We start from the raw sequence: 25,056 nt of genomic DNA, 5'->3' as shown, positions 1-25,056 counted from the left end.
TCAGTAGAATCTTATTAGAGAAATCAGCTATGAATATTTTGTAAACAGAAAAAATACATCTATAGCTTTAAATCAACAGGTTTCCAGGCACAATATATCTCGTTTAGCTACTCATGATAAAGGTATTTATAATTCATTTATGTTGAATTCCTTAATATAAAGTTAGCTTTCTAGAAATTATATACTCGAAAATTTTTAAAGTTTTTTGTCAGCTGGAGGAGTTCTTTTGTCAGATTTACGAAAAAGGGGTTCACACTATATCTTCTTCTCTCCTAATTCTATTGGTTAATTGTATGTCCTACGTAGACAATCTTCTTCATATATATCTACATATTTGTTTGGTGTTGTACATTGTAAAAATCAGTGTTTCGGAGCCGGAAGCAGCAACATTTTTGTTGGAGCCGGAGCCGTATTTTTCGTTAAAAACGGCTCCGGCTCCAGATTAGCTAAAAATGATTTTTTGAAGTAATATTATAATTTGGCAACGGTCTATTTCCATATAATAAACTGAAAAACTATTGTTTCTTAACTAATAGACACACATCCTTCTACTGTTATATAGCTTTAATCAAATAAAAGCAAAATATTTTATATTATTTATTTAATGTTATCAAATTCAATAATGAACAAAAAATGATATATTAATTTTAAGGTAGGAGCCGGAGCCGTATTTCCAAATACGGCTCCGCGGAGCCGCATCAAAATTATACGGCTCCGACACCCTGGTAAAAATAGACAATTCTGTTCTCATGCCTAGGGTTTAGATACAACCATAGGATTTGCTGGAATATCTTTTACTAGCGGCTACGCCCCTAGAGGCCTTAAGAGGCACGTAAAATCTTTTCTTATCAGTAAATATTAGGAATCAGCGTTATAAGAAAAAAAAAATTCGCTAGGCGGTCCCCCAAAATAGATATAAACGTTCCCAGGGCCTATGAGAATCTACACTCTTAAGGGGAACCATATCTTTTCCGCTGTTAACTAGATCCTTCGGGACCGAAATCGTTAACTTTGTTATAAGGATATCCACCAAATGTCCGAATATAAGATTAATACTTAATTCAGCATTAGATTTTAAAATAGAATCCTTAACCGGAGCTAAACATTATCTTATAGAACTTTAGCTTAAAAGAAGTATTTTTCGCTATTTCTAAAATTCTATTATTAAAACAAGATTTCATGAGTTATAAAATTAGATGAATATGTAAGTCAGGATTTCTGGGATAGACAAATAAGTTCCAAATAAGGAATTATTAGAATGACACAGTTTGTCATGTGGCGCATTTTTTTTCTTCATCATTTAAGTACAAAAAAAGTTTTTCCCCCGCGTTTTTAATTTTTTTAATTATCTCGAATTTAAACTATAAACATCAAATGAGAAGGAAAAATGTTTTGGGGTCTACTTTATAATGATTTTGCTACTTTCTGTAACACTTGCATTAACCAGCATGAAAAAAAAGAAAGGGGTAGTTTCATGAAATGCATTTAAACTTAATATAGTGAACTGCATATTTTTTCCTAGTTAATGGGTTAAACTACATTTATATGGCATATATTTGAAATAAATTTAATTTTCTACCACGTAGTTTTTAAAATATAAAGACGTGAAAATTGTCTTTTTGTGATATATGCAATTTAAAAAGACGATTTTCAAGTCTTGATATTTTAAAAACTATGTGGTAGAAAATTGAAATTCTTTCAAATATATGCCATATAAATGTAGCTTAATCATTTAACCAGGATAAAATATGCGGTTCACTAAATTAAGTTCAAATGCATTTCGTGAAACTACCCCTTTAGAATATTTCTTAGTATATAGAAGATATTTCAAAATGTCAATAATTCATTACGATTTTTATTATAGAATTTACTTATCCCTAAAAGTATGAAATCATGTCATCTTTAAGAAATATGAATGCTATGTATGTTGGAATGTTCAACTAGCCGTTGTGACATATAAGTTTTTGTTCGATTTTATTTCAAAAAGCAGAATTTGCATGGCATAAACTACAACCTTGGACCCCCCCCCCCTGGTCATTACCAATCCTTAAATTAAAGCAGTTGAAAAAACATGTTTCATATTCTATTTAATTAGGTGTAAATAACTTAGCAAGGTATTCGAACACAACAGCTTATCTTTAGTAGCGCAACTAATCTAAGTATGAAATGATCGCCTGCCCATCAACTTTTAACTTCTAACATTATTATCACTAAATAACTAGATACGAATATTCTGTTCATTAAGAAATGCTAAAAAACTCATCTGATATGGTGATGCTTATTTATTCCAGATCTATATTTTTTCGTTGTTTTGAAAAAACACAAATTAAGAACACGAAAGTTTTAGGGCTGCCCTAGAAATCAATCCTTTCACGTAACAGAATGTTCATACAAAACAAAAAATAAAAACTACTCTTACAGAGTAGCTGCACTACTAAGAAAAATATTTTTTTAAAGCTCTGTTTTGTGTCCAACTACATCGGCAAAGCTTGTCATTATTAAGACAAAAGGTTTAATTCCATTTTCTGCATGTATGTAAAGGTTAAAGATTAATTTAAAAAGGGGCTTCGCCAATAGCCTCTCTGGGAGATGGCGTAGAAAAATAGAAATAGGAGAAAAGCTGTTAAAATACGACGAAAACCCACAACTTCGTTTTCTTCACATGATCCAAAAAAACATTACTACTTTATATTATAACTAGCGGCTGCGTCCCTAGTATCTAGGAATATTAGAAGGGGCATGAAAGTGCAGAAAAATAACTTAAAACCTTACAACGGTTATTTTTTTTATAAAAATTAAACAGCCTAAGACCACCCTGGGACCTATAAGAAGCTTCACTCTAAAGGAGAACCATCTCAGTTAATCGGTTAGCGAGATCCTTCGCTACAGACAAAAAAAGCTAACTACTTTAATAGGATAAGATTGGAGTTCTTATCAACAACAAAAACCATATTTTATTAGTAAAAAATAAAAGGCACTTAAGAAGATTATCTATTGATAACAATTTAATGATCAGAATCTTAATAATTTAACATGCCTGTTTTTCCTTTACAAATTCTTAATTTCAACTTTTTCACAGAAACTTTTTACATGTGTAAATAAAATTCAGGGAGGGAGTGGCCAATGAACGTTAAATTAATTTACTACCCTTGGCCTTACTCTTCCTCAATTTTTACCAGCTACAAAATACAAAAATTACACAATTAACAGGAAACAAGGTTATTTTTAGGATCCATGACTTAAGCCCCAATCCCTGTAAATGTAAAGAAAGCTTCTTTGTTTATCAATGAGCTCATAAAAGTTTTTTTTTTAAATTAAGGGGTAATCAACCTCAAAATAAAATAACAAAATATGGATAAAAAGAACAATAATTAATGCAGTAATAACAAGCAAACACCACGAAAAGCCGTTTTATCAAACAAACATAGAAAAGCGTCTTCTATTAAAAATTTAAGGTATTTTTAAATTTCATCACAAAAGCGACAAACACTTTAAAAGTACAAATCAAGTTCATTGCTTTATCTGGCCATAATAAAGATTTCTTGGAAATATAAAGACAACGTCCTCATAAGCGAGTCTGATAAAATTTTGAGATGTATGTAAATCTCGGTCCCATTTTTGTTAGATGCGCGAAATTAAGGGAAAATTTCTTGGCCCATCATTATAAGTGGATAGGGCTTCCGGACAAAGGTTGAGTAATAAAATATTTACCTGGCGAAGCTGCTAAGGACCGGATCCTCTAAGGGATCGCCAACATTGTTGGTGGCGTTATCCCCAGGTCGTAGCACACTCCATTTTATTCCGCATACATCAGTCTAAAAAAAATTAAAAATCGTCATTAGTGATGAATATTGAATGATTGTTAATGTTAATATCTAAATTATATAGGAACAAGATTCAGCCAATGATATGAAACAATATCAGGGATGGCAAAATAAAAACCACGTGGTTTTAGTCAAGTGGTTTAAACCAAAAAAAAAGGCTAAAAAAACCAAAAAAAAACAAGGTGGGATGGTTTAAATGGTTTTTTTAATACAAAGGCCTATCTTTCCAGTTATATCCTTATACTAAAGTAGCAGGATGTCTTTGTGTTTGTATGTTTGTACCGAAGGATCTCGCTAACCGCTGACCCGATCGGGTTCTCCTTAACAGGGTAGCTTCTCATAGGTCCCGGGAAGGTTTATAACTATTTTCTTGGGGGGTGGGACACCCCCAACCCCCCCAAATGAAAAATCCCCCCCCCAAAATTTTTTTTTAAAATTTTTCTTTTAAAATCTAAAATAAGAAAGGAGGGGGGGTGGCGAAAGTGACACTTTTTTAAACCAAAACTAAAAGTCAAAGGAACTCAACTAAAAAAAGAGTTACAGGTCTGATATTTTGCATGGCAGTTGCTTTATAGGGGTACAATATGGAACTGTGAAGAAACGGCGTCGCAACCGCCGAAAACCGCCAAGAAAAGGCAAAAAAATTTCGGCGGGAAACGGCGGTTTTCGGCGGTTGCGCCGCCGTTTCTTCACAGTTCCATATTTTACCCCTATAAAGCAACTGACATGCAAAATCTCAGACCTGTAACTCTTTTTTTAGTTGAGTTCCTTTGTTGACTTTTAGTTTTGGTTTCAAAAAGTGTCACTTTCGCCCCCCCCCCCTTTAATTATTAAATTTGACTCTCTCCTCAAGTCCCCCTAGAGGCCTCTAGGGGCGTAGCCGCTAGTCCTTATAATAAAGTAACAGGATGTTTGTATGTTTGTACCAAAGGATCTCGCTAACCGCTGAACCAATTGGGTTCTCCTTAACAGGGTAGCTTCTCATAGGTCCCGGGAAGGTTTATAACTATTTTCTTTGGGGGTGGGACACCCCCAACCCCCCCTTCGAAAATTTTTTTTTAAAAACTTTTTAACTAAATTTAAAAATGAGGGGGGGGGGCAACCCCCCCCCAAAAAAAAATGTTCGCCCCCCCCCAAAAAAAATTTTTTTTTTACTTTTTCTTATAAAATATAAAATAAAAAATTCAAGGGGGGGGGAAGTTCTGACACATTTGCGTAAACCTGGTGTATAGGCTTTATCTTTGGACTGAGAGGATAGGTTATTAGGGATAAAATCATTCTTATATGATGAACTTCCCCCAGATTTAAGATTTTTTGGATAGGCCTCCAGGTTCCGGAGCTCCAGGCCTCCAGGTGGTCTCTCTACAGGTAAAAATGAAAAAAAATTTTTTTTTTAAAGAGTTAGATGTCAGCTTATGAGACAAAATATGTATGTTTTTTTCTTCAAATATGTGAATAACAATCAAAAAGAAGCATATTTTGTTTTATAAGTTAACCTGTAACTCTTCAAAAAAAAAATCTTATTTTTAATTTTTACCTGTACAGAGACCACCTGGAGGCCTGGAGCTCCGGAACCTGGAGGGCTATCCAAAAAATCTTAAATCTGGGGGAAATTCATCCTATAAGAATGATTTTATCCCTAATAACCTATCCTCTCAGTCCAAAGATAAAGCCTATACACCAGGTTTACGCAAATGTGTCAGAACTTCCCCCCCCCCCTTATTAAATTCGACTCTCTCCTCCTCAAGTGCCCCTAGTGGCCTCTAGGGGCCTACCCACTAGTCTTTTTATAATGTAAAAAATACAGTCAAAAACATAAATACCTAATTTAAAATTCTTTTAATAGTTTAAATCTTTATACTAGTGATGGGAATCCGGATCCGGAATCCGAATCCGGAATCCGCCCAATTTTCGGCCAATTTTGGAATCCGGAATCCGTTTTTTAAAGCGGATTCCGGATTCTAAATTGGTAGGCTAAATTTAATTTAAATAGGTTAGAAAATACCAAGCACATTTTTAGGACATACGTAGCACTTGAATTTTTAAATTTACTAATGTGATGTAAATGTTTTAGTTATGCTGGAAGTCAACACTTTAAACAAATCAAGGCTTCAACCAAGTAACATAGTGATAAATTAACGAAAAAAGCTATCCCTCTGTGACGGACGGCTTTTAAAAATACTGCTAGAATCCGGAATCCGAATCCGGAATCCGCCAAAAATAAGAATCCGGAATCCGCAAGAATCCGTCACTTTTTTTGACGGATTCCTTCAGAATCCGGAATCCGAATCCGGCCCAAAAATTCGACGGATTCCCATCCCTACTTTATACTAAAGGGGTAGTTTCACGAAATGCATTTGAACTTAATTTAGTGAACCGCATATTTTTCTTAGTTAATGGGGTAAACTACATTTAAATAGCATATATTTGAAATAAATTCAATTTTCTACCACGTAGTTTTTAAAATATCAAGACCTGAAAATTGTCTTCTTGTGATAATGCAATTTAAAAAGACAATTTTCAAGTCTTGATATTTCAAAAACTATGTGGTAGAAAATTGAAATTTTTTCAAATATATGCCATATAAATGTAGTTTAACCGTTTAACCAGGATAAAATATGCGGTTCACTAAATTAAGTTCAAATGCATTTCGTGAAACTACCCCTTTATACTAAATTAGAATACTTAAATTTGGATATTATTAAAAAAAACCAAAAAAATTATTTAAAAAACCAAAAAAACCTGGTTTTCATTAATAAAAACCAATAAAAACCGGTTTAAACCAAATAAACCACACTGGTTTGATCTTTTTTTTTAAAAAAACCTGTTTTTTTCCCATCTCTGAACAATATCCTATTATAATATGTAGGACCTTGGATGATTTAAGGCTATTTGACCTACCCTACCCCTTAAAATACATTGACCATAGATGCTAGAGGCCTAGCCACTAGTTAAATATTATAATTCAATAATTTGTTAGTAAAGAGAATTTAGTGGATGTGAGGCTCAATGGTGGATTGAAAGTAAAACAGGACACCTGTCATTCATAATTAGTAAGAGTAAGCGGCTTAAGGAACATCTAATGTCGATTTATTCACTTAATTCAGGAGATCCATTAACTTCTGCTGTAGCTTTTTAGACATGTTTGAATTGCAATATTTAAAAATGGTCGGTAAAGGGATGATACACCTAACTTTCCTAAATCTTCTCTAATACTACCTACTTCTTAAAAGATATTTCAGTATTTTATGCTAATACTACAATTAAATCAATTCAATGCTTAATTTTTTTTAATAAAAGTGACAGCTTCTTAATTTATAAAGGTAGGGCTTCTGACTGAAATCGAAGGGGGGGGGGGGGGGGAGTTCTGACACATTTGCGTAAACGGTGAGTATAGGCTTTATCTTTGGACTGAGAGGATAGGTTATTAGGGATAAAATCATTCTTATATGATGAATTTCCCCCAGATTTAAGATTTTTTGGATAGGGCTCCAGGTTCTGGAGCTCCAGGCCTCCAGGTGGTCTCTGTACAGGTAAAAATGAAAAAAAAAAAATTTTTAAAGTTACAGGTCAACTTATAAAACAAAATATGCATCTTTTTTAATATTATTCACATATTTGAAGAAAAAATATGCATATTTTGTTTTATAAGTTGATTTTTAACTTAAATTTTTTTTTTCTTTTTTTTTTCATTTTTACCTGTACAGAGACCACCTAGAGGCCTGGAGCTCCAGAACCTGGAGGCCTATCCAAAAAATCTTTAATCTGGGGGAAATTCATCATATAAGAATGATTTTATCCCTAATAACCTATCCTCTCAGTCCAAAGATAAAGCCTATACTCACTGTTTACGCAAATGTGTCAGAACTCCCCCCCCCCCTTATTGCTTGTATCCAGGGGTGTATATTTTTCATAATTCTTTATTTATTTTTTTATGTAACAAGATGAATGGGGAGGGAAAGAAATTCAACTTAACTGGAAAGTATTCACTTCTGGAATTAATATCTGTTTCAACATCATTGCCATGCGTAATAAAACCAAAGCTTTTTAAATAAAAGAAATTAGGGATGGCAATCCGTCAAATTTTTGGACCGGTATTGGATTCTTACAAGAATCCGTCCAAAAAAATGGCGGATTCCGGATTCTTATTTTTGACGGATTCCAGATCCAGATTCTAGCAATATTTTAAAAGGCTTTTAAAAAAATAAGTGCTTTATATGTCCTTAAAATCAATGTTCTTGGTGTTCTCTATAATTCGCTTCCGAAAATCGAACCAGATTTTAAAAGATTTTAATTTAATGATGATTTAAATATGTCTAATGTGATATTTCGAATCCGCATCCTAATCCGGTCCAGATTAATCGTTTAATTTTTGGACAAATCCATGAAAATTTGAACATTCGAAATTCTCACCAGTTTCGGGTGAATCCACCAATATTTTGATATTTTGATCATTAATAACAAGAGAATTGAAGACAATTTCACTTAAATAGAAAGTGGACTATACACTTTTTTTATACCGCATTTTAGATATCATGTAAGCAATGGGGTTAGGAAACTAGAACACTATTGAAACTTGTGGCAATGGGAGTGAAATTGTGCGTCACTCGTTTGGGGTAAAACAATCTAAATATGAAAATTCTAACATGGTTAAAATTGGATAAGAATTAAAGCGTAAAAAGAACAAAACAAGAATATTAAGTATTAATATATATATATATTTAAAGGAATTACCATACGAACGATAACAAGTTTGCCTAGAAGGGATAGTTCACCTGCACACGAAATATGTTGTTGAAAAATAAAACTTACCAAAAAGAATAAATTGGAATGGCAGTCCTCTAAGGAAGCTCCGTTAGTCCCACTATTGTTATTTGTCATGTTATTTCTTTCAATAGCATTATCATATCTCCGGCATCATTCGCACAGGGGTCAGCTTCTTAAAAACGCCACTTGTAGTAACTCATAGCGGTTAAAAAAACTTCAAAACCCCGATCGTCGAAAATAACTTTTTTCCACAATATTTGTTATATATATCACTTTTTAAAACGCTGTCACGCCGGCCGCCGTTCTGCAGCAGGTTTATAACGGCGAGGCTGGCGGTAGATTCACCATAATTCAACGTATATCACGATATTTTACACTTTTTTATTTTTTTTTTGAAATTACTAAATTATTTTAACAAGAGGAGAAGGAGAGTGAAGTGAAGTAACTATAGAGAGAGAGAGAGAGAGAGGAGAGAGAGGGGGGAGGCAGAGATAGGGGGGTCGGCATGTAATAGCTAAAACCAACATGGCCGACAATCTAAACGAATTTTTTCTCACCTTTTGCAGTCATACGTTTATGATCATTTTTTATTCAAGTCCGACTTGAGAAGGAAGGTGCTTTGTCATTTAAATTAAAAACAGCTGTAAGGTTTAGGTCGCACAGCCGCTGTTGAAAGATTGTTAAAATTAACATATCTATGTCCCAGAAAGCGAAGACATTTAATTTTTTTAGGAATTAACAATTTTGTGCGCATTTACTCTGACCGCACGTTTTTGGTCAATAATTTAGTATTGGCTATTATAAACTAAATGTAGACATCGTTATGTCTGTACTACTGATGCAACAAAAAGCAGCTTTGCGGCCTCTGTTCTGGCCGCGGCAGCCATTTCAACAGATAGTAAAAAGAACATTACTTGTTGAGAAAGAAATAAAATTTTCAAAATTAAAAAAAATTTCTGAAGGAAAATAAATGTCTAACAACATTTTATTAGATTATGAAAAGACAGCTTTTAGAAATAAAAATGAAAAAATCCGGGAAAGTTCAACAACAAATCTAGAACAAGTCTGCGTTGTGATTGGTTGGCTATATTTTTAACTTTTATTTGATGTTTGAATCATTTTTGCGTTTTATTTGTAGTTAGAAGCTGGATTAATGGACTAATTGTGCTCTGAGTACAACAGAATTTTCAAAATTTAAAAATATAACCATTTATATTTATTATAAAATATAAGTTTAAAACTAAACAATTGTTTTTTCTATCCGAGTTAATAGCTTTATCTGTCATGGTTGGTTACCAGTAATTGTATCTCATCTCTGATTGGTCACTTTGCTCAGCTCAGAAGGAAAAGTTTTGGGAACAGAGGTGTAAGACATGGCGAGGATTTTGAAAGTGAAATTTTTCCTTTATCATGGTTGCCAATGAATATTTCAATAAAAAGAAATATTTTACATGAGAGCCACATTTGGGACCATCCAAGTTCAGAGTTGGATCTTTAAATCATTTTAGTGGTGAGCAAGATCGGGGTGAGCCGAATTTCAGCCAATCACAGCGCGGCATTTCATAAAATGCTGTGCTCTTATTGCATTGGTGGAAAGTTGGCTCACCCCGATCTGGCTCACCACTAAAATGATTTAAAGATACAGATAAGGGGTAATACTAAGACCCCACCTTGAAAAAAATACTCTCCTTATAAACATGTTAAAATCATTCAATAAACTTCAGTTTTACCCTGCATTGTACTGAGAGAACTGTAGTGTGAGATTACCAGCTTATAGTATTTCCAGCCAATCAGAAGGCTAAATCTGCTCAATAACCAATAACAGATAAGGATCTTGTACTACTTCAATTTGTTTGGCTATGATTTTCCCATGGAGTAAGGGAGGGGACAATGGGCAATTAATTCAATTTAAGAGTTTTTGCTGAAAGGCCATGTAATCCAGAGCTCGATCTTTAAATCGGTTATAGGTGATTTAAACCGGGGCGATTCATTTGGCGCACCATCAAATTATTAATATCAATCTTTAAATCGAATTTGCATGGGCGATTTGAATCGGGCAGTGGCGCGGGCCCGGCGCGGCAACCCCACTCACCGAGTGGCATTGCCGGTTTAAATCGGGGTGATTTATTTAATAAATAAATATTTTTTTTTAATTACTTTAATATTTTATTGCAAAACTATTGTGAAAACATTTTTATAGTTATTTTTAAAATAAACTATATATTAATGTTTTATATAAAATACCATGCTGACTCGGAATTTTACATAAAATGCCTTACTGACACGGCTTATGTAATAAAGTTGTACTGGCGCGGATCGATATTTTATTGAGTGTCGCAAGCGATTTAACAACACCGCGCCGAAAATCTTTTAAATATCAATGTTTTATAGGCGCGCTGTGGCTAACCACCAGCGTACCTACAAATCACCTCTGAATCGCCCCGATTCAGCGCACTATAAAAACGATTTAAAGATCCAGCTCAGATTTATCCAGAAAATTTGAAGAAAATTGTAAAGGGTGTGTTAATAAAATTTAGAAAACTATAAGATAAGATAAAAGTTCCAAGAATAAAAGCATTTATTTGAAAATAAGATTACAAGCATATTAGACTGACACAACCATTCTGTAATTAATTACTAAAAATATCTCCCTGGAACTTCATCATAATGCCACTATAACAAGAATTAATATAAAGGAACTCTTCAAGAAATACCCTGCTTTAACTGCTGAAAGCCCGCCATGAGTAGACCCAATACCCAAAATTTAAAGCCTCCATTTTCAATAACGGAAAAGTTACAGACATTTCAAAATAAATATTTTAGTACAATGAAAATTTTGAAAGATTTTCATTGCTAATGATGGAAATTTCAATATTAAATTACAACGTATGGAAGCAAAATTAAAAGCTTATCTTTGTCAGAAACTTTGACTACCAGTAACTGATAACATTTTTACAATAAAAGTACCCATTTTTATAGTCAAAATGTCTTTAAAAAATTCCTAATCCTAAAGGCTGGCATTCTCACACTACATTACTCATAATACAACGCAAATTAAACTGAATTTTTTAAAATTATTTTGAGTATAATGAAAGAGTTTTTATTTTAAAAATTTTATCAGTTACTGGCATCCTAAGTTTCTTCCAAAAATAAGTTTATAATTTTCTAGGCAACATATTTTAACAATGAAAATTCTATTATAAGCAATGAAAACCTTTCAAAAGTTTCATTGAACTAAAAATATGATTGTGAAATGTCTATAACTTTTTTGTTTTTGAAGCTGTAGGCTTCAAATTTTGGGTATTGGGTCTACTTGTGGCAGTCTTTCAGCAGTCAAAGCGGTATATTTCTTGCATGTTTCCTTTAAGGGTTCTTAGTTTATTACACAAATATCACAATAAAGTTTTTATCTATGAAATGATATTTTTTTGGAGAATATTTGTTTTTTTAAATCAGCCATCTCATAACAAATTTTTATGTCTGCTTTATTCAAAACTAACTGAGTGAGTTAGCAGCATTTGATGCACTAGTACCAAAAGTTAGTCAGAACCTGCTAAATTCTTGCACATTCCCTTTAAGCCAGTACCTAAAGTCTGAGACTCCTAAAAATTGAATATTTGATCCTCTGGTAGCCTAACTTAAACATAGAAATAAAAAAGTAATTATTCAGTGACAGATCAGCCCTGCCTTATAAATCAGTTCATACAAAGATACTTCAGGCTACTGCTTAGTATCTGGTGCATACTTTAAAATCATTCATTTAGATACTTTGTATGGGCAAGTCTGCTTTTTATGACACTCTAACTTCAGGTCCAACAACCATGGATGACTATCCAGCAAAACTTAAAAAAAAAGGTAGCATGCTTCGTTGTTCGATATCTCAAATGGTAGCTTATGAATTACCACCTAATTTTTTGGTGATAATTGTTGGAAAATCGGCCTTTCTAGCAAAAAGTAGCATGCAAGTTTTCCATTGATATCGTAGCAGAGTATGGGGCAAAATAGCACAATAGTAGCATAAATTAAAGTAATGCTGCTCTCTATTCAGTGTCTTTCTAAATTATAAAAGCCGCTCAGCTCTTTATTCTCACTTCTTCTATTTTTATCCTCTCTCTCTCTCTCTCCATCTCTCTTTTGATTCATGCTACTATTGTGCTACTTCGCAACATACTCTGCAACAATATCGATGGCAAACTCGCATGCTACCTTTTGCTTTAAAGGCTGATTTTCCAACGTTTATCGCCAAAAAAAAATTAGGTGTTAATTCATGGCAAATGGGATTCAACTTAACATAGGAATTGGTTCATATATTGCACAAGCTCGAAGGCGACTCTATGGCGAAATATCTTGCTGGGTAAGGGAAGCCAAATTCTTATTTTAGGTTTGATAAATCCTAGAAGAAGTACACTGCTTTGACTGCTGAAATACAGCCATAAGTAGTCCCAATACTCCAATTTGAAAGCATTCAGCTTCAATAACAAAAATGTTACAGGCATTTCAAAATGGCATTTTATATATAAGAAAGTTTTCAAGGTTTCCATTGCTCTTGATAGAAATTTCAATAATAAATTACGTTGGCTAGAGGTAAAATTATGAGTTTATTTTGGGCCCAATGTTAGAATGCCTTCAACTGATTATATTTTTACAATAAAATAACCTTTTTAGTCAAAATCTCTCAAAAAATACACCTAAAAATTATTCATGTGGGATCTTGTGAAGAACAGACATAAAATCATTTTCAATAGAGTTATTTTAAAAAAACCAAATTAATTGTTTTCCATTATTTTTTTAAAAAATAATTATTACGGCAACCATGCCCATATCCTCTCATTTTTTGACCCTATCTAAAACTCCTTACAGTTTTCCTTATCGACAAGTGCAATAAATGCATTTTCGGAAAAAAATCTTTTATAATTTATAAAATTTAATTTGAAAATCTTTTGAACTTCTTATAAAATATATAAACATAGGGAGACAAAAATTGTTTATCTTATATCTAAATATGCCAGTCAGACGATTTGAAGGCGGAAAAATCAATTTTTGTTGTGCAATGCACAAGGAATGCAGGTTGTCAAGTACAAAACTTGCGCCATTTTGAGGGCAGTCGAATACAAATATCGTCCTTGCCTATAAGAATGTCGTCGTGAAAATTAATTTCAATTGTCGTCTGTGTAAACAGCTGATCTGCTTGAGGGGAGGGAAGGTGGGGGAATCCCTTTCCACCTTTATATTATAAGGCCGGTTTGGTTTGGCACTTTTTAGGTTAGCAACTTAGCAAGGAGGAGAGAGATAAAAATGGAAAGTAGATTGTAATTTTGAGAGGTGATTATTTAGTAGAGAGAAGAAGGGGGGGAGGGAGTAATTTTTTCTCTCTCCCCTCTCTTTCCTCGGCTGCTATGCAAGCTAGTTGGCCTAAAGAAGTTGAATGGTGATAAAGTTAAAAGGGAGGTTAATGTGGACACACACACATTCAACGCGATTTTAATAGGCCTTAACTGGCATGGTTCAAGTCTATTTTTACATTGATATGGGAGACAGTGTTAAATATAAATATTCTACAAATAATTTATTTTTGTGACAAAAAAAAGGCTTTAGCAGCAAAACTTCCATCTTTTTTTTGGAAAAAATTGCAATTTTTTTCAGTGAGTGTCATGGCGCTTTACGTCCATAAAAAGTTAGCAGACAGAGACACACATGATAATTCTAGTTTTTAAAAGTGAATAAAATCTTTGTAGTTACAGCAAAAATAAGTTAGAAATGTGAATTATTTACAGAAAAATGGCTGTTTGACATTGTGTGACAAGTTTTAATTCTTCCCCTCGAGCGGAAAGGGAAGAAAAAGCGATTTGTACTTTTAAAATTAAAAGTACATATTTTTTATTAGGTAATTACTTTTGCAAATTATAGTTTTTTTTAATGATTATTTTCAACAATTTTTGTTTTGTTTTATGAATAAGGAAAATATCTATAACACACAATTTCAGTTTAGGATTAAATGTCGCTGAATGCTTAGGGCTATCGAGATTTAGCCCCTTTTTTTTAATATCAGTTATAAAATAAAAAGATTGGAAATTACTAGATAATTAAGAGAGTTTCTACTCTATAAATATTTCTGTCATACTCGTTTACACAAAGTCTTCCTAATTTTGTTATCAAACTAAACGTAAAGTAATGAATATTATATTTTCAGTTAGCTCTAGTCTAGTCTAGGTTGCTCAACAATGTAAAGAATGCATTGTTTTTTTTATGTACGTGTGTTTATTAACACTTCACCCCATTTATAATATTTGCAATATTTTTTTTTATTTTCTACATTGGGTCTACATCTATATATGAGAAATTATAGCTCCATTTTCCCTTAAACATATTATATGTTATATTACATCCCCCCCACCCCCATTCATTTTTTCATACATTATATTTTCAGGGTTCCATTATTACGACCTTGGTTTAGGAGGAGGGTCCAAACATGGAGGACTCTCCTGGCTCCAGAGACGAGAGGCCGTTCGCACAGGAAATTGTCAAATTTTTTTAGCACATTGTTGTCGATATATATCCTATAGAAAGAGAGGGGGTAGGTTTCTGGTAGAATCCGTAAAGGTGTGTATTTTAAGGCTGAAAAATAGTAGTAGAACGATAATATTCACTAAATATATGTGTTTCTTATTGAAAAGAACTATAGACAATTTTTTTTTTAATTAACATAAATTTTATCGTTCTACTACAGTTTTTAACTTACAACACATAACCTTTACGGATTTTACCAGAAACCTACCTCTCTCTTTCATGATGTTAGGGATTTGATATAACCATAGGATTCTTTAAACTACCCGCATTAATCAATGACTCGATTTTTTATATATCCATGTATAAAAGTAAAATAATGTCTTTGTGTCTGTTTATAAGGTTCTCTCTAACAATGTAGCTTATGGGTTCAGGGAAAGTTGTAATTATTATTTTAGGAAGAATATCATATAATTCCCAAGAGATATAACCCCAAAAATACTAAATGCGTTTGTTTTTAAAACTAGAACAGACTTTTCCACCCCCTCCCCGGTCCCTTAAGTGTCCCTTTGTCTGTACTAAAGAATTTTGGTAAGTTTAATACATTCGGTTTGTTTTTGATGTATAGAATACTACCCATATTTCATGAAATTATTTTGAATATATGAAAACAAGTATGTAGCCATGGCAACTTGACAATTTTAACTCAAAACAGGCGAAACTCTTAACCGACGAGAAATGCCCTATTTGCGGAGATAACGCGGCCAAACATGTTCACTATGGGGCTATGACATGTTTCAGTTGCAGGTTAGTTACTATTTTGCAGCTGTATACGTCAGATTAATTTATAAATAACTTATACCTTGTGTATCGAATATAAAAACCTATTAACCTATTTTGCTGTTTTAATCATGTAACTAGCGGCTTCGCCCCTAGCCTTGGGGTTGGGGATGTCCCACCCCCCAAGAAAATAGCCTAAAACCACCACAGGACCTGTAGGTATATTTCCCGAAGAGTAGAATCCAATCGGTTCAGTGGTTACCGAGATCTCGAGGGACGGGCGGACAGACATCAAGCTACTTTATATTATAGTTTAGAAAGAAAATTAATTGGAAGCATATTTTGATGATTGTATGGAATTGTGACTGTACCTAGTTATTTACCTTAGAAGCTATGCTACTTTAAATCCGGAATTATAAAATTATAACTAATGAATAATTTCAGGGCCTTTTTCCGTCGCTCCATCCAGAACAAAACCGCGGACAACTACGTGTGTCGGCGGACAGGGACCTGTGAAATAAACCTTAAAACGCGCAAAAATTGTCAGTTTTGCCGCTTCCAGGAATGAAATACTGAAGATGTAAAAAAAACGGTCTTTATATAGTCGTATCTTGTTTCTACCTTTTTATTAGATACCAGACACCAGCCATACTAGGGTATGTAAATTATAAACATCAAACATCTATTCACTTAACCATGGAAGGCGGGGACATTGGGCTGTTTATTGAACTAGTCCCCAAAGTTTTATGATAACGTTTTCTTAAACTTTGGGGACTTTTATCTGTTTTGTTTATTATTTTGAGGTTCCAAACATTTCAACAACTAATTGTAATCTACAGAATGAGAAATTTTGTGTATCATCAATATCATTGGAGATGTACATCAATTTGTCGGCCATTTTTTATCCCTTTAGATCTCTGTATGTTAACACAACAACAACAGCAACATGTTGTTGTGTTGGCTAAAGTGTTTTTATGTAAAGGGTTGAGATACAACCGTAGGATTTGTGGTACCGGAGCTTTTTTTAATACCTGACCATGTCAGGGATCCAAAGGGATAAGACAATGTCCCCTAAATTGGTGTGCATCCCCAATGATTATACACAAAATTATCCCTTCTGTGTATTGCAATTAGAGGTTGAAAAGATTAGACACTGAACTAATTGAACCAACCAATCAAAATTCATTAAAAGTCCTCAAGGTATTTAGCCCACGAATAAGAAAACATTATTTATCTAGTGTTTCTAGCGTTACTAACACCCCAATGTACATGTCCCGTTATCCCCTGTTTCTATGACTAATACAACAGCTTTAAAATATCTATCTGAAGTATTTCATTGCTGTGTAGAAATGTCTGTCAATGGGCATGAAACGAAGCAGCGTGCTCACGGAGGAGGAGAGAAACCACAGGAATGTAATATTAACATATACTGGACCATCCGTTTTTGAGATTTTACTGAACACACTTCAGCAAGAGCATTTATAACTTACATCGCAAATGGTTCAGTTGAGTAGTTGAATTTATGGTGCAACATTTGTTACAGACCTAGATTTTTAAGGGACATTGGTCCGGTTTGACATTTTCTTAAACTTTTTTGTCTAGATACTAAACAGCTTTTTCTTCACCGTATATGTTAATATCATGATTCCAAAGGTTCCGCAAAACCCGTGATAAACCAACCAGTGATCAGGCATTTATTTTGTCCATTTTATGTATTTTTTTTGTATGAAATTTCTAGCATTTTCCCTTTTACATGATTTGTAACGCTTTACGCAGTTTGTCGGAGCCGTTTAATTTTGATGCTGCTCCGGTTCCGCGGAGCCATATCTGGAAATACGGCTCAGGCTCCTACCTTAAAATTAATATATCAATTTTTGTTCATTATTGAATTTGATAAAATAAAATAAATTATATAAAATATTTTGCTTTAATTTGGTTAAAGCTAGGTATATAAAAGTAGAAGGATGTGTGTGTCTATTTGTTAAGTAACAATAGTTTTTCAGTTTATTATATAGAAATAGACAGTTGCCAAATTATAATATTACTTAAAAAATAATTTTTAGCTAATCTGGAGCCGGAGCCGTTTTTAATGAAAAATACGGCTCCGGCTCCACCAAAAATATTGCGGATCCGGCTCCGAAACGCTGGCTTTACGCATGGAAATTGCAACATCCCCCCCCCCCCCAAAAAAAAAAGAAGGTGACATCATCCTTAAAATAGTACCTATACCTAAGGACAAAATGAATGACATAAAACCAACCAGGATAAGTCCGAAGCCATGGATCTTTCAGACCAGTTTGAGGGTGTCAACCTAAACCGCCAACAGCTGTCGCCGTCTTCGAACGGCGGCATCCTTAGCCCGCCGACACCCACAGAATCACCCCCGGTGGCGTTTAACGAAGCAGGTATATAAAGCATTTTTTATATTTGGCAAAGCTACTTTAATTACTTTCATCTTGATTTGTTGATTAATTGATGACCCAAAGCTTCATTGTTTATACCTTAGCCGTCATGGAATGAGACAATTTTGCATAGCCAAGCCAATAGGGCAATCTCGAGTTCCACGTTCAAGAAAATGATAATAATTTGTATCTGATGGCAAGTGAAAATCATTGGGGGCGGGGCAATTATCTTTGATTTATGACAGAATATTTAGTCGCATGTCTCCTAAAAATATTATTTCTAGGTTTGCAATTGATACCAGTGAGTTCAGAATCAAGCAAATTAAAGCTAGGCAAGATATGCAACATTTGTTTTAAATAGTTTGAAAAATTGAATCTATTATGAATAAAGGGGGACATTTTTCTAGCTGGTTTGCCGTAGATGTCTAAGACTTTAAAACAGGAGTATAACGCTAAAATTTTGCATGGTGCTAATATGGTACAATATGGAACTGTGTAGAAAAGCTTTGCAGATAACTTGCCTATATTAACGAGCATTGCTACCCGTTAGCGACGTACAGACGGACGATCAAAACTATGAATGTAAGAAACCTTAACTTCAATACTAAATGTTGATGTCATACCCAGGTAATGGGGCTGCCCATCAGTCACAATCTTTAAACAGTTATCATCTCGGTCACTCGCCTGGTAGCAGCAACATGGCCCATGTAGTCGACAGAAAACCGGTTATTAGCGCTGCTAGTGGGGGGATGCCAATTAATATTAACGGTAAGTTTTTGCGTCAACCCGCTACTGAAGCGTAAAAACAACGCGTATTTGTTCGTTGTCTTTGATGATAAGGTTTGAATCTCGGCACAAACTATATCATTACGGTGAAACTACCTACTTCTGATATGTCCGATGTCCGACTGCCTTGATCCAATAAAGGCACAAAACATTATCATGCACTTTAAGATATCCTAACAAAGGACGTAAAATTAATGGGTTGGTCGACTGCAATAGCATGGTTGTTCTTAAAAAATAACAATAAAGTTTTGGTTGTCAAATTTACAAGTTGGTCGTTTGGGAATTTTTTAACTGATGCTTCCTCTAACAATTACCTTCCTCCCTTGTAGTAGCGGATTCTCTAAAATCATTATTCATTAGTTTGCTTGTGCTTTAATGTCATGGAATCCTTTGGCTAAAACCAACTAAAATCTGACCCTTTGAATAAAAACATTAAACAAATTGCTCTCTACCATTTAATTTTTATTTTCAGGAATGGTAAAAGAATACAACCAAAGCAGTAGTATCAGATTAAATAGTCCCGGTTTACAACAACAGCACAGGAATTTGATTATATCATCATAATCCCCTATAGTAGCTCAATATAGCCTAACTAAAAAAACACGCCTAAGGTTGTTTGTTTGTATCAAAATATCATAATAATGTTTTACCCGATATGCTTCTTTTTTTTTATAGCGGATCTTCTTTCAGGTCTAATAAAGAATTTTGCTTGTTTGATAAAAAATTATTCCCCAGTACCTAATTTCTTTCAGTTACTAGTTTTAAACTAAAGGGGACTATGGATGGCCAGGTACAAGTTAATTTAGCACTTTTTAGCAGTGTTGTCAAATTGTTTTTTGCTTTTATTTATGCATAGTTTCTTTTTAATTAAGCACAATAGAATGCCCCCCCCCCCACCCCCCAAAAAAAACCTCATGAGACAAGCAGCTAATTTTCTTTATATTAAAGTAATAGGGTCTGTGTGTGTGTGTGTGTTTCTGTATTGAAGGATCTCGCTAACCACTGACTTTTAGCTATTTTAAGGAACGATACCTCCCAAGAGAAATCGCCATAATTCTCAAAAAAATATCACCGCATAGCGGAATTTGTTTTTATAATTTTTGGTAAACAGCTGATCTTAACATAGATTGAAAAGAAAACATTTTACGTGCCGCTAGTTTTATATAATCAAACTTCGCAACCCAGGGGTTTATTACCAGCCGGAATTAAACAAGAAGTTATAACGTCAGCGGAACAACAGAGGCAAGCAGGACAATTCTAGTTTATTTTGTCAACCAAATTCTCGCTGACTTTAAATAACTGCTTCAATATGAATTCACTTATTCACATTAAGATACAATTTTATTTTTAGTTATGACAATAAGATAATCCTATGTTTTTAATCTTATAATTTTTATTTTAATATCCACGGAAAGCTGTCTGTAATCCGATGCGATAAATAACTATTTTGTCAATTTTAGATATCTCAAACTAGATTTATTTTTTCTATAAGGTTGTTACACGTGGCGCAGCAACAACACAATGTAAGGCTAGTGAATGGACAAAATCCGCCGCCTCAACATTTGTTATCAGCCGCCGCTGCAAATGGCGGTGTCAGTTTAAAATTTGGCGGTAACGGCGGTTTGGAATCTGTACACGAGAGAAACAATGGCGTTATTCAATATTCTAGTCTTAAAATTAAGGTAAGATTTTTTTTCCAGTATGGCTTCGAATCCGATTTATATCCACTGGATTTGAACTGGTTCTCATCCATGCTTAAACATCATGTTAAACATTGTTTTACGGACAATTTTCCACGAATATTAAAATAATCGACGGAAGTCTGTAATACGATGCGATAAATAACATTTTTTAAAATTCCCCTATCCCTGGCTTTTTGAAAGTGTAACGTGAAGTGAGAATGTCTTATTATCTTAATAAATCCCTTATTTTAAAAGTGGACCTTTCATAACCCCTGTTCATAAAGAGGACTATCTACGAACCAGAGCAAGTGATTCTAAGCATCTTTCAGCATTGACCCATAGTATTTTTTTTAGTAAATATACTAGGTTTATGTTTAATATTTGCTTTATCGACTAACAAGTTAGGTTTCACCATGGTTTTATATTAAAAACTTTGAAATGTTAAGCATTGTTTGGTGCAATATCATCGAATGTTTTGATGAGTTCAAACTGTTGTTTTAAAGCTTCGACACTAAAGTATATTATTGTGATTAAAAATGTATATTTAGAAAAGGGGTTGGTAACTTGTAAACAGTTTAATTAATTTACTTTTGCAATTTACAACTATTGATGCTTTTCTGCAGTGTTATTTTATTTTGTCCTTTGAACTCAACAAAGCATTTGATGATATTGCTTTAAAATTTGCTTTGCATTTCAAAGTTTTTTTTCATATAAAACCATGTTGAAACCTAACTTTTTAGTCGATAAAGCAAATATTAAACATAAACCTAGTATATTTACTAAAAAAATACTTTGGGTCAATGCTGGAAGATGCATAGAATCACCTGCTCTGGTTCGTAGATAGTCCCCTTTGGTTTTGAAAAGCATAACTTTGTTCTCGTGTAGAATATAGATTATGTTTCTCCTTCCACCAGTAGCGGATAGCTTTAGAGTTTAGATCTAAAGGGATAAGGTAACGGCCGATAAATTGCTGTACATCCTTAATGTTGATAAACAAAAGTACCCCTTCTGTAGATTACAATTAAAGTTTGGAACGCATGGACACTCTAAACCAATTTATCAAAATTTATTAAAGGTCCCCGTATTAGTAAAGCCAGCAAACAAGAAAACGTTAGGGACTAGCGTAATAAATAGTTACAATCATAAATGTAAAAGAAGCATGCTACATACAGAACGACAGTTAGAGGGGGGGGAGGGGGTAATATATACTTTCTGCATAAATGTAAGAATCTTACATATTATCTTAATGAATCAATTTTAATCGTTCGTTGGTGTCAAATAACAACTATGGCAAGCAACTTTTTATCAGGCCATGTTTAGAGGATGGCAGGGATTGGACAATAAAAGATAATAAATCCGTTCGTTGGTGTCAAATCTTTTTATGATTTGATGGATAGAAAACGAAGTAGCGTGTTTCGTCGTATTTTCACAGTAGCCTTTCTCATATTTGTAGCCCCTGCATGGGGCTCTAACCCTGCTGTACAATCCTTAGCATTTACCTAACCTAAAAGCTACTGTGAAATTACGACGAAACCTGCTCCTTAATTCTCTTTCAATAATCCTGCAAATGTGATCGACGTCATTGCACACTATAATATTGTTAAGAAGGAACCTAACCTGACAAGTCCCCTGCGGGGTCCCAGACAAAACAGTATGAGCAGCAACAACAGCAGCCACGGGGGGAGCAGCCACCACCACCCCCACCAAAACTTAGGCGGTCTTATGGCGCAATCTGGAATGGAGGGCGATGATATCTCCCCACTCTCCCCCGAAGAAGCTCTTCAGGTTAGAATCAGAAGTATATAGTTTGCTTAGAATCCCCAGCTAAAAGGGGGAGGGAATGAAAAATATGTGGGGGGGGGGGGGAATGAATTAATATGTACTGAGAACATCAGCTGACACTATTATCCAGAAAAATTTAATTTTATCTAGGGGGGTAGGGGGGGGGGGTATATTTTTGCATGTTTCAATCTACACATGATAAAATAACTAGCGGAAAGAGAATTACAGAGAAGCCTCATTTTATACTTCATGCATTTTTTCTAATTATCTACCTACCTCTTCATGGACCAGGACCAGACCCATATATAAGTCCGAAGGCTCTATCTATTGCAGGCAATCACACCTTTGATTGCAAGACCACTGTCTGGAAGTCCTGACTGTGCATGGTTATGAGCTGCGCCCTTTTTTAGGCCAAGGCATTTGCTTTATTCTTACTATACTATTCTATTCTGTTATATAAATCTACTAGTGATGGCACTCCGTCAAAAAAAATGGCGGATTCCTTGCGGATTCCGGATTCTTATTTTTGGCGGATTCCGGATCGAACCAGATTTTAAAAGATTTTATATGTAATGATGATAATCTTTGCCTTCAAAAAGAGGCAGTTTGAAGAAAAAACTCAAGACGCTAATTTTAGCCTACCAATTAAGAATCCGGAATCCGCTATTAAAAAACGAATTCCGGATCCGGATTCGGATTCCAAAATTAACCCAAAAATTGGGCGGATTCCGGATCCGGATTGCCAACCCTAAAATCTACAATGTATTATTGTGTAGGTGGTACAGACAGTTAGCTATGACGACATCAGTAATCTTCTTGGTGCCAACGATTTTGATCATGATTTGCAGGTTAGACAACCATTCAAGTTTAAGTGAGGCCTATTTGATATTAACTTCCATGAAAGAAACGAGTCTTATACCTATTTCATAAACAATTTCAAGAAAACAAGGATGATTACATCCATAAAAGCGAAGCACTGAAACGGTAGGACAAACGGACATTAACACTTGTATAGTGTCAGAACTGAATAATCATAATATTAATGTATAAGAGTCAAAGCAAAATTGTAAGTAAATTTGTTGAAAAACTGCTTGATTCAGGATAATATTTATGGACATACTTACATTTTTAGGACTTGATTATAGAGTTGCTTCGCTGATTACATTATACTTTGTTGTCCCAGGAATCAATATACCAAAAATCAGATCAATCGGATGATTAGATCACATAAAAATTTGTTGTTAAAAAAAGTAAAAAATTCAACATGTTTAAAATGGACGTACGGACATTTTGGTGATGATTATAGAGTTGCTACGCTTTCTAAATCGTACCTAACTATTAAAGAAATCACCATGCAAAATTTGAAATCGATAGGACAATTCTAACATGCCTAAATTAACGAAAAAAGCTATCCGTTACGGACGTACGGACGGACCGACCCTAATTATAGAAAAGCTTCGCTTTTATAAATGTATAGAAAGGATCGACTTCGCCCGAAGAAACTAAACTAAGAAAATTAAATATTGCCGCAATACTTAAATTTTTTTGTATGTTTTACTGTCGAAAATAGTTTGTCACGCACCCCATATCCTTTTAAAATGAAAAAAAAACCAAGAAATTATAATTTTCAGGGAGGCTCGGGCTCGTCCGGAGAATCTGTTGTAAGTTCCTCTGACCGGTGTAGCAACAGTAGGTCTCCGTATGATTTTAACAGCAGAAACATTGCGGTCAACCAAGGAAATTATGCATTACAATTTTTTTCAGATACATTGATTGGTCTCTCACCACTCACCCTCGCCCCCCCCCCCCCCTTCACTACAAACATACCTTCATAAAATAGTATTTCATGCCATAGATTTAAAGGGATCAGACAATGACCGATATATTGATGTGCATCACCAATGATGATAAACAAAATTACCCACTTCTAAGGATAAAGGATAATTTTTGAATCTTTTGGACACTCAACTTTAATAATAATAGAAGTACCCAAAGTTGTTCAGCCAACTAATACGAAAACGTTATTATAATACTAAATATTATTTTCCCATTCCCATTAATGATTTGAAATTTCCCCCTCCCTCATTAAAAAAATAATGTATGATAAAAAAGTAGGTGTGAATGGGGGACTTGACGCCCCAATGTCAGAATCTTGGTTCAACAACAGTTCCCAACACCAACATAACAACTCAACAACAACATTTGCTACTTCTGTGGCGGGCGGAGGCGCTGGTTTAGGTTTTGGTGGTGGTGGGAGGGTTCCCTCCCCTATGCCATCCCTATCGGGATCGTCTACAGGGGCGACTACGGTAGATTCAGCACCCCCCACTCCCTCAACTCTCTACTCCTCCAGCACAAATGATTTTGATGATTTTACAGGAATGTTTATGTCGAAATTTTATTCATACTTACTACCTGTCCAAAATTATAAGACAATGACCGATAAATTAAAATCCCCAAGTGTGTTACACAAAATTAGCCCTTCTGTAGATTACAATTAAAGTATTCAAGGTTTTTAAGCTAACAAAT

The 25,056-nt window shown here is 34.2% G+C and overlaps 3 protein-coding genes across 11 annotated transcripts in view; 2 read left to right on the top strand and 1 right to left on the bottom strand.

The window, feature by feature from the left end:
• Positions 1-9,050, bottom strand: part of skd (mediator complex subunit skuld) — a 40,513-nt gene extending 31,463 nt beyond the window's left edge. For all 9 annotated transcript variants that reach the window (XM_080147242.1, XM_080147243.1, XM_080147244.1 and 6 more), the window contains exons 1-2: positions 8,637-9,050; positions 3,712-3,815 (exon numbers count right to left, since the gene is read on the bottom strand). In XM_080147242.1, the coding sequence (XP_080003368.1) occupies positions 3,712-3,815; positions 8,637-8,705 (173 nt within the window). In that variant the 5' untranslated portion in view covers positions 8,706-9,050. The remainder of the gene's footprint in view (positions 1-3,711; positions 3,816-8,636) is intronic.
• A 4,833-nt stretch (positions 9,051-13,883) lies between these two features.
• Positions 13,884-18,638, top strand: LOC145306427 (uncharacterized). Its single transcript, XM_080148522.1, has 8 exons — positions 13,884-14,475; positions 15,019-15,106; positions 15,812-15,902; positions 16,320-16,437; positions 17,223-17,285; positions 17,530-17,565; positions 18,139-18,280; positions 18,562-18,638. Exons 2-8 carry the CDS (start codon positions 15,061-15,063, stop codon positions 18,636-18,638), a joined length of 573 nt encoding a protein of 190 aa, XP_080004648.1. The 5' UTR covers positions 13,884-14,475; positions 15,019-15,060.
• Positions 18,639-18,885: 247 nt separating this feature from the next.
• The window catches only part of LOC145306426 (uncharacterized), a 23,742-nt gene continuing 17,571 nt past the window's right edge, over positions 18,886-25,056 (top strand). The window contains exons 1-8 of the mRNA XM_080148521.1: positions 18,886-19,045; positions 19,536-19,606; positions 20,250-20,305; positions 20,556-20,745; positions 22,351-22,530; positions 23,304-23,375; positions 24,159-24,264; positions 24,640-24,907. Of these exons, the coding sequence (XP_080004647.1) occupies positions 18,886-19,045; positions 19,536-19,606; positions 20,250-20,305; positions 20,556-20,745; positions 22,351-22,530; positions 23,304-23,375; positions 24,159-24,264; positions 24,640-24,907 (1,103 nt within the window). The remainder of the gene's footprint in view (positions 19,046-19,535; positions 19,607-20,249; positions 20,306-20,555; positions 20,746-22,350; positions 22,531-23,303; positions 23,376-24,158; positions 24,265-24,639; positions 24,908-25,056) is intronic.

The sequence above is a fragment of the Acartia tonsa genome, chromosome 14 (genome assembly GCF_053477335.1).
Source record: "Acartia tonsa isolate MP-2025a chromosome 14, ASM5347733v1, whole genome shotgun sequence".
Taxonomy (NCBI): domain Eukaryota; kingdom Metazoa; phylum Arthropoda; class Copepoda; order Calanoida; family Acartiidae; genus Acartia; species Acartia tonsa.
This window is presented reverse-complemented; position numbering and strand designations above follow the sequence as displayed.

Excerpts from the sequence above, each read along its gene's own strand:
- LOC145306427 (XM_080148522.1), top strand. The coding sequence starts at position 15,061 with ATGGAGGACTCTCCTGGCTCCAGAGACGAGAGGCCGTTCGCACAGG. Across the intron at positions 15,903-16,319 it reads ATGACATGTTTCAGTTGCAG|GGCCTTTTTCCGTCGCTCCA; the intron begins GTTAGTTACTAT and ends GAATAATTTCAG. Across the intron at positions 17,566-18,138 it reads ATAAACCAACCAGTGATCAG|GATAAGTCCGAAGCCATGGA; the intron begins GCATTTATTTTG and ends AAAACCAACCAG.